Source organism: Mixophyes fleayi, chromosome 4, assembly GCF_038048845.1.
Source record: "Mixophyes fleayi isolate aMixFle1 chromosome 4, aMixFle1.hap1, whole genome shotgun sequence".
Classification (NCBI taxonomy): domain Eukaryota; kingdom Metazoa; phylum Chordata; class Amphibia; order Anura; family Limnodynastidae; genus Mixophyes; species Mixophyes fleayi.
Genome location: NC_134405.1, coordinates 44,086,499 through 44,096,129, shown reverse-complemented (window position 1 = coordinate 44,096,129; position 9,631 = coordinate 44,086,499). Strand labels below are relative to the sequence as shown.

Here is a 9,631-nt window from a genome sequence, read left to right as displayed (position 1 = left end):
GCCCAGGGACGCACCATCCATCACCGCAGAAACGACCCTCCCCGGCCCAGGGACGCCCCTCCCCCAGAGCAGTCCCTCAGGTGTGAACACAGTGTGGGCAGCCTCTTTGAGCCTCTTGAGGGTTAACCCATTAATAATGAGAATGCATCCAATGAATTCACTAGTGGCCACAGTAAGGCAGGTGCGGGGTACACCTTAGGTCATTTATGGACCATTAACATACCTTGCTGAAGCCCTCTTTACTGAGAGTGTCCACATTCCATGGCATAGTCTTCTCTTTCTTCTTTAGTTCCTCCTCCTTCTTCCGCAAGTTCGTCTCCTCTTTCTTCAGCTGTTCCATCTCCCGTTTCACCCTCTCGGCCTCGGTCTGCGCACTGTCCTGGACTTCCATCTCTTTCAGCTTCTTCTGACACTCTGCCAGCTTCTTCTTGCACTCATTCTCCTCCTTCTGAAACTCATCTTTCTCCTTCTCATACTGCTCCATCCTTTCTACACGGGCCTTTAACAAACAGGGTAAAAAAAAGGGGCAACACTCATTAGAAGAAATTTTTTTCTCACTTCCCAAAATCTCAGCACAATCAGCGATCGGGTGTAGTACATTGCCAACAAGAAGAATTAATCAACGCTTAATTAACTAACTCCCAGTGTCACAAATCAGAACCCCTCCCCTTGGAGATGCAATTATTGTGCAACACCAGCCTAAAGACCACTAATTGACAAAACAATTAAACACATTTTGGTGACGAAGGAATGTCGTTGGCCCAAGCATTTATAAGGATGCGTGTGTATTGAAGGCAACACCCGGTTGGATTGTCCCGTCAATATTACCTACGTACCCTCAATCATGGTGTGTTTGGACCTTCAGCCCTGTGCAGTCACCAATTCCAAGGCTGACCCACGATGCACATTAACAACCATTCTGTAATGTGTTTTTTGTCTTTTTATTGAACACAGAAAAGAGTCAGCCTTCATATATTCTACTATGAAGTGTTTCTGACAAAAAAATTCAGCCAAATTGAACAGGAAATAAAGCCATTATTTGAAATTACATTAACATTCATTATGTATTCTACTCTCAGATGTGTGTGTCCTACATGTTTTATTTTACATTTTAATGAATAAAGTTTAAGATTCCACAAATCCCTTACTTTATTCTCTCTGAATCATTATGCATTTAGTTTACCCCTCCTAGGGTATCTGTCAAAAAACTTACATCATTCACAAAAAAAAAATGTAAACATAGAAGATGCCTTCACAAAATGTCCGCCTCCACAGAGATAGGCAACGGATTAACTTTAAGCTAGGTAAGTTATTAGCAACTTACCTGGTGGCGCCATCGGAACAAACTAGCTGTATCGATGTTGGGATGAGTGTCGTCTTCATCGTCAGAGACTTCAATATGATCCCACACACTGTAATCTACCATCTTGCGTGTGATTGAGGTATCTGAGGTACAGGAAAAAAAAAAGGATGAATTATTTAAAGAAAAACAAACAGTAAGACAACAAATGAAAAAATAATCAACACATACATAAAACATTCATTTTTTTTGCTTTTTAAAGTAGCTTCCCAAGATTTGCAAATAAAGGCTATCTTGCCTCCCACAGTCATGTGACCTGAGGATGCCACAGTAAGTCATGGCTAATAGATGCCAATGTTACTATGCATAACCCCACAAAAATCACACTCGCTTGAAGAAGCTGAATAAGGATGGTGCCGGAAAGAGGAGAATGGGAGGAAAGTATCACTTTATTAGATTTATTTTAACAGCTACCTCTTACACATTAAATAATGGGTGGAGGTTCAATTAAGCGTGATGTGTCTCCAGTACAATCCACGAAGACACACCATGCCGAAGTTGGGGCTCAAAACTCCGCTCATTTGTCCTTGCACCCCCGTAGAGGTAAGAGGAAAAATGAGCATATATTCCTTAGCCACAATGGCCTGTAATGTCCACAGCCAGACATCGAGACGATGTACGGCGGCACCTCACCGCCAAATGAATCTCCCATTTCACATTGAAATTTTCTTTTATATGGGTCTTGCACCCATGATTTTAATCTACTGGCTAGTACTTCTCTTTCTGCAACTTTAATCAGATGAGCTCTGTTATATCGGAGAACAATAAACCACTCTGACCGATAATAAAACATTGCTACAGAAAGAATCCACAGAGATAAAGCACAGTATTATTGGATGATGCAGGAGGATTTATTCAAACTAAAATAAATGTCCTAAGGTGGAAATCGTAACCTGTAGACCACACAGGAAGGTGGCAGCAGGTGAGCAGAGATCACTTGTTGACAAAATATTATTGTTGTTGATTTGTGAGGCTCCGCAGCACCGGATTGTCAGGAAAACAGAGAATACATAAAATAGGGTACGAGGTAGACAGAATAAACGTAGAGGTGAAATCAAAATATAGAGAAGACCCTGCTCGTGAGAGCTTACAATCTAGTGATGAAAGGGCAAAGCGAAGACAATATAAGCTGGTGTAAATTATGACATTCAAAATACACCAATCAGTCACAACATTAAAACCACTAACAAGTGATGCAACAAAATAATCAATGTTATTCACATGGCACCTATCAAGGGGTGGGATATATTAGGCAATAAGTGAACAGTCAGTTTTTGAAGTTGATGGGGCATATTCAATTGACGGCGGGATCGCCAAAAATCCCGCACTCAAAAAATATTACCGTTATTACGGTAATCCTGTACGGGAAAACCGTTAATACGGTAATTTACTCGCTGGATTTCAGCTCTCCAGCGAGATATTACCAGATTAACGGTAATATTTTTTAAACGCGCGGGATTTTTGGCGATACCGCCGTCAATTGAATATGCCCCGATGTTTTGGAAACAGAACAAAATGGGCAGATGTAAGGATCTGAGCGACTTTGACAAGGACCAAATTGTGATGGCTAGAGGCCTGGGTCAGAGCATCTTCAAAATGGCAGGTCTTGTGGGGTGTTCCCGGTACGCAGTGGTTAGTACCTACCAAAATTGATCCAAGGAAGGACAACCAGTGAAACGGTGACAGAGTCAGGGGCACGCAAGGCTCATTGATGCTTGTGGGGAACGAAGGCTATCCCACAGAAGAGCTATTATGGCACAAATTAGTGAAAAAAGTTAATGCTGGCTATGAAAGAAAGGTGTCAGAACACAGATCGCAGAGTCAGAGTGCCTATGCTGACCCTGGTCTGTCCATTACCAAAAGCGCCTACAATGGACATGCAAGCGCCAGAACTGGACCATGGATCAATGGAAGAATGTAGCCTGGTCTGATAAATCAGCTTTTCTATCATCATCATCATCATCAACATTTATTTATATAGCGCCAGCAAATTCCGTAGCGCTTTACAATTGGGAACAAACATTAATAAGACAATACTGGGTAATACATACAGACAGAGAGGTAAGAGAACCCTGCTCGAAAGCTTACAATCTATAGGACAATGGGAGTTAGAAACACAAGGACATGTGCTACATCATATTGCACAATGGACCAGCCAGACTGCAAAGGTAAAAGTATTGAGTGGGCTGTGTGTGTTGCAATGTTGGTCAGAAGGTTGTTGTCTTGTGTTAGCAGTGTGGAGGATGGCAATAGGGTAATCTAGGGAAATTAAGATGATGGTTGAGGAATATCATAACCTTGTCTGAAGAGGTGGGTTTTCAGTGAACGCTTGAAGACTAGAGGAAAGTCTTACTGTGCGAGGGAGGGAATTCCACAAAGTAGGTGCAGCCCGGAAAAAATCCTGTAACCGAGAATGGGAGGATGTGATGAGAGTGGAGGAGACACGTAGATCTTGTGCAGAGAACGGAGGTGTCGAGTAGGGAGATATTTCGAGACAAGTGAGGAAATGTATGTCGGTGCAATTTTGTTGATGGCCTTGTATGTTAGTAGAAGAATTTTATATTGGATTCGTTGAAATACAGGCAGCCAATGTAGAGACTGACAGAGTGGCTCAGGAGAGGAATAACGGTTTGTAAGGACAATCAGTCTAGCCGCTGCATGCAAAATAGTTTGTAGGGGTTCAAGCCTGCCTTTGGGAAGACCAGTAAGGAGGGAATTGCAATAGTCGATGCGGGAGATGATGAGTGCATGAATTAATGTTTTTGCGGTGTCTTGTGTCAGATATGTGCGTATTCTGGAAATGTTCTTTAGGTGTATGTAACATGATTTAGATATAGAGTTGATGTGGGGAATAAACGACTTTTCTATTACATGATGTGGACGGCCAAACATATCTGATGGTGCAGTGGCTGGACCGAAACACAGAACAACCAGATCACAATAGCGAGAAACTTTCTAACAACTTCCCAGCTGGCTGATGACCTCACACGTGTGATGTTATAGAGACAGACAGCTGCAGGCATAACACCATAGGTCATCATTAATGTTTATTTATAGGGCACTACAGATTCCCTAGCGCAGGACATCATCATACATAAATGACACAAGAATACAGTAAGCATAATAACAGATACCTGGGTGCAATTAAGCATAAAAAAAAATGTATGCATGCAATTAGACATAATAGCAACTTGGCCACAATTAGACTTGTTAAACTGCATCCTACATACCAGCCTTAGGCAACCTGAGGGAATCCTGCTCAGTGGAACTACAGGTCTCAGCATGCTTGCTTACTCTGATAGGTCATGTTAGAACTCGTAGTTCTACAGTAGCTGTGGAGCCACAGGCTGCCTATACCAGGTATACAGAATCATATGCAGTAGGTCATGTATAATATATTGTATAACATGTGCTCCTCTACTGCAGTGTATGAGAACACATTGCTAGGTCCATAGGAAACACGAGAATATCCTGAATAATGTCTGCAGCACAAACCTCACTCTGCTGGACTGAGCAGCAGCCTGCCCGGATCAGGGTGTATCTGGAAGGCTCTGGCACCTTCTATCCACGGAAATGGCTACAACCACTTCATCCAAAGGACCTTCTGACATCACCGGGTCATGTGACTGCTGTGGTCACATGGTACACAGGGGAGGAGGCTGCTGCTGCTGCTGCTGCTGCTGCAAATGTTCCTGTGCAGCTACTGAAAGTGATGCAGGATGAGAGCAGCGTTCTAAAGACATGCAGAACCAGGGAAGCGTTCTAAAGACATGCAGAACCAGGGAAGCGTTCTAAAGACATGCAGAACCAGGGAAGCGTTCTAAAGACATGCAGAACCAGGGAAGCGTTCTAAAGTAATACAGAATCAGCTGTGTTCTAAAGTAACATAGAATCAGAGCGGCTGTAGAAAATGTCACAAACTGTAATGTCATCCCATTCCACTACATTACTCTGTATTATTTAAAAAAGATGTTGGGATGGTTTTCCTTTGCCCTCTCTCATTTCCCTGCTTTACATATGGAGGATTTAGGCTGGATGGTATAAGATGAATATATGAAATGTAAAGAGTATGGTAAAAGCCTCAACAACGGTCTTTCCAGATGCAGAAATTATTATTTTCTCTCATGATCATGTAAGCTGATAGTAAAATATCAAAGCAAAGATTATGGCTATTGAAAGAGGTAAGAAAAGAAACAGGCCTTTTGCATCATACAAAGCTGTCATTGTAGCGTGTACATCTTGGTAAACAGCAGGTTAGCAAAAAGTAACTTCCATTAAACATTTTATATATATATATATATATATATATATATATATATATATATATATATATATATATATATACATACATACACACACAGTCAAGTCCATAAATATTGGGACATCGACACAATTCTCATATTTTGGGCTCTATACACCACCACAATGGATTTGAAGTGAAACAAACAAGATGTGCTTTAACTGCATTTGAGGGAATTTACATCCAAATCAGGTGAACGGTGTAGGAATTACAACGTTTCTATATGTGCCTCCCTCGTTTTAAGGGACCAAAAGTAATGGGACAAACTAAACAATCCTACATCAAACTTTGACTTTTTAATACTTTGTTGCAAATCCTTTGAAGTCTGGAAGGCATAGACATCACCAGACGCTGGGTTTCATCCCTGGTGATGCTCTTCCAGGCCTCTACTGCAAATGTCTTCAGTTCATGCTGGTTCTTGGGGCATTTTCCCTTCAGTTTTGTCCTCATCAAGTGAAATGCATGCTCAATCGGATTCAGGTCAGGTGATTGACTTAGCCATTGCATAACATTCCACTTGTTAGCCTTAAAAAACTCTTTGGTTGCTTTTGCAGTATGCTTCGGGTCATTGTCCATCTGCACTGTGAAGCGCCGTCCAGTGACTTCTGAAGCACTTGACTGAATATGAGCAAATAATATTGCCTGAAACACTTAAGAATTCATCCTGCTGCTTTTGTCAGCAGTCACATCATCAATAAATACAAGGGAACCAGTTCCATACATGCACACGCCATGACACTACCATCACCATGCTTCACTGATGAGGTGGTATGTTTTGGATCATGAGCAGTTCTTTTCCTTCTCCATACTCTTCCCATCACTCTGGTACAAGTTGATCTTTGTCTCATCTGTCCATAGGATCTTGTTCCAGAACTGTAATGGCTTTTTTAGATGTTGTTTGCCAAACTCTAATCTGGTCTTCCTGTTTTTGTGGCTCACAAATGGTTTACATCTTGTGGTGAACCCTCTATATCCACTCTTGTGAAGTCTTCTCTTGATTGTTGACTTTGACACACATACACCTACCTCCTGGAGAGTGTTCTTGATTTTGCCAACTGTTGTGAAGGGGTTTTTCTTCACCAGGTAAAAAATTCTTCTGTCATCCACCACAGTTGTTTTTTCCGTGGTCTTCCGGGTCTTTTGGTGTTACTGAGCTCTCCGGTGCGTTCTTTCTTTTTAAGATTAAGTTGATTTGGCCACACCTAATGTTTTTGCTATCTCTCTGATGGGTTTGTTTTGATTTTTCAGCCTAATAATGGCTTGCTTCACTGATAGTGACAGTTCTTTGGATCTCATATTGAGAGTCGACAGCAACAGATTCCAAATGCAAATGTCACACCTTGTCACTCACCGGACTGTGAGTGCCATTTCTCCTGTGTTCATGAACCGTGGCCGTCCGCCATCCTGAAGGTCTGCGCATGTTCAGCCCTTATGAAACCTTCAGTACCTGTTGCTTTTAATTAATTGGATGATCAGGCAACCCTCCCTATTTAAACCACCTGTGATCATTACCTAGTTGCCTGATCTTGGAGTCTCATTCCCCATGAGCCTCTGAAGGTGTTCCTATGTTTCCTCGTGTATTCAGCTCCAGCTGATTCCTGTCTACTACGATTGTGGTTTCCAGACCACTTCAACTCTCCTGTGTTCATCGTGTATGCACTTAGCTGATTCCTATCTGCTACTGCTGCCGGATTCCAGACCGCCTCAACTCTCCTGTGTTCAGCGTGTCTGCTCTCCGCTGCCTCCGTTACTACTGCCAGGTTCCAGACCGTCTCAACTCTCCTGTGTTCATCGTGTCAGCTCTCCACTGATTCCTTTGTGCTACTGCTGCCGGATTCCAGACCGTCTCTACTCTCCTGTGTTCAGCGTGTCTCCCCTCCGCTGCCTTCGCTACTACTGCTGGAAACCAGACCGCCTCTACTCTTCTGTGTTCAGCGTATCTCCCCTCCGCTGCCTCCGCTACTACTGCCGGATACCAGACAGCCTCTACTCTCCCGTGTTCATCATGTTTCCAGTTTTACTACTGCTTCCTGAGTATTGCTCATTTGATTACCGGTTAGCTTTCGTGACCTGATTACCGCTTCCATCCTCCAGTGGTCTCTCCTCCTGCCGGCGTTCAGCCGTTCAGGTATCCCTGCACTTCTCCTTGACAGCCTGCTCTCCTGAACCGCATACTTTCCATTGACTTTGCTATTGTGTTGCATATCCGTCTGGACTGTGTTGTGTTCATCTCCGGAGTCTTCCATCTACTGAAGCTATTGTTACCATTGACTTTGTTTCCTATTACCTGGATCTCTATAGTGACTTTGTATACTTCAAGCAGCGCTTGTCAGTTATTATTGTATTGTGGTTATCATCGTGGGATCAAGTTCCGTGTGCCCGCCCGTGTATCCTCTGTATTCCATTCATCTCCTCGTGCCCCTCCTCACATATATATAGCAGTGGTACAATTTGCTGAACGCAGACCACTGACTACTGTTTCCCATTGGCACCAGTTTCAAGTATCCTCTCACATAAGCAGTGGTACAACTTGCTGTACGCAGACCACTGACTTCCCCGTTACCTACTTGCACCTGGAACCCATTCCTTCACTATAGACAGTGGTACAACTTGCTATATGCAGACCACTGACTTTCACTACCTCCTCTCTACTCCTGGACATTCCTCCTCACTATAGCAGTGGTACAACTTGCTGTACGCAGACCACTGACTCTCCTCACGTTTACTTGTCCATCTGGTTCCTCGTGTTCATACATATAGTCATTACCATTTGCTGCTAGTCATAGACTTTTCTTGAGCATTCTCTCACCATCTGCTGATTCTCCTGTTCCGTTGTCACCCTGCTACCAGAGAACCATAGTACCAGCTATGTTACTCTGGTAAGAACATAATCTGGTGATATCCTGGGCAAAGACTCCTAGTGCCCGTGACACACCTAGAATCAACTCCAGACCTTTTACCTGCTTAATTGATGATGAAATAACGAGGGAATAGCCCACACATGTACATGAAATAGCTTTTGAGTCGATTGTCCCATTACTTTTGGTCCCTTAAAAAGTGGGAGGCACATATAGAAACCGTTGTAGTTCCTACACCGTTCACCTGATTTGGATGTAAATACCCTCAAATTAAAGCTGAAAGTCTGCAGTTAAAGCACATCTTGTTAGTTTCATTTCAAATCCATTGTGGTGGTGTATAGAGCCCAAAATATGAGAATTGTGTTGATGTCCCAATATTTATGGACTTGACTGTATATATATACATACATATACACACATATATATTGATAGATAGATATTGATATATAATGGTCTCTCAACCCTGCTTCTATCTCCAGCTCCTGCCTCACATTCCTACTCCCATTCCTTTCTAAACTACTTGATCGGCTAGTCCACAACTGTTAAACACACTCTCACTATTCACTCTCTCCTTAGCCCCTTACAGTCGAGCTTCATCAAAGTCAAAGGGCCACTGCTCCCTGTTTTTCCTCCTTTATAATTCTGACGCTTTTTACCCAGTTGACCACCCTCTCCTGCTTGACGGCCTTCACTCCATTGGCCTTCGTAGCATCTTCCTTTCCTGGTTTACCTCCAGTATTGCTCTTTGTCATCTCTTCCTCTGGTTACCATCCTCTCCTTACCTGTTAGAGTCCCTGAAGCCTCTCTTCTTGCCGCACCACTTTTCTCTCTTTACACCTTCTCCTTTGGTTGACTCACCCACTCCTTCATCTTCCAATATTTCCTCTATGCTGATTACATTCTAATCTATCTTTCCTCCAATCTCCTTTCTTTCCTTCTCTTCTCTCCCACATGTCCAATGGCCTCTCTGTCATCTCCACTTGGATGGCTGAGAGCTACCTCAAGCTCAAGATATCTAAAGCTAAGGTTATTGTCTTTCTACTGCTTGGTGTCATGTCCCCTTCGCCCGTCTCCCAAATTTGATTGTGTCCCCCTCTCCCTGTATCCATGCAT

The 9,631-nt window shown here is 43.0% G+C and overlaps 1 protein-coding gene across 1 annotated transcript in view; it reads right to left on the bottom strand.

Moving 5' to 3' along the window:
• CDC37 (cell division cycle 37, HSP90 cochaperone) overlaps positions 1–4,982 on the bottom strand; it is a 15,697-nt gene extending 10,715 nt beyond the window's left edge. The window contains exons 1-3 of the mRNA XM_075206832.1: positions 4,856–4,982; positions 1,325–1,446; positions 224–499 (exon numbers count right to left, since the gene is read on the bottom strand). Of these exons, the coding sequence (XP_075062933.1) occupies positions 224–499; positions 1,325–1,426 (378 nt within the window). The 5' untranslated portion in view covers positions 1,427–1,446; positions 4,856–4,982. The remainder of the gene's footprint in view (positions 1–223; positions 500–1,324; positions 1,447–4,855) is intronic.
• Between the last annotated feature and the right edge of the window lie 4,649 nt (positions 4,983–9,631).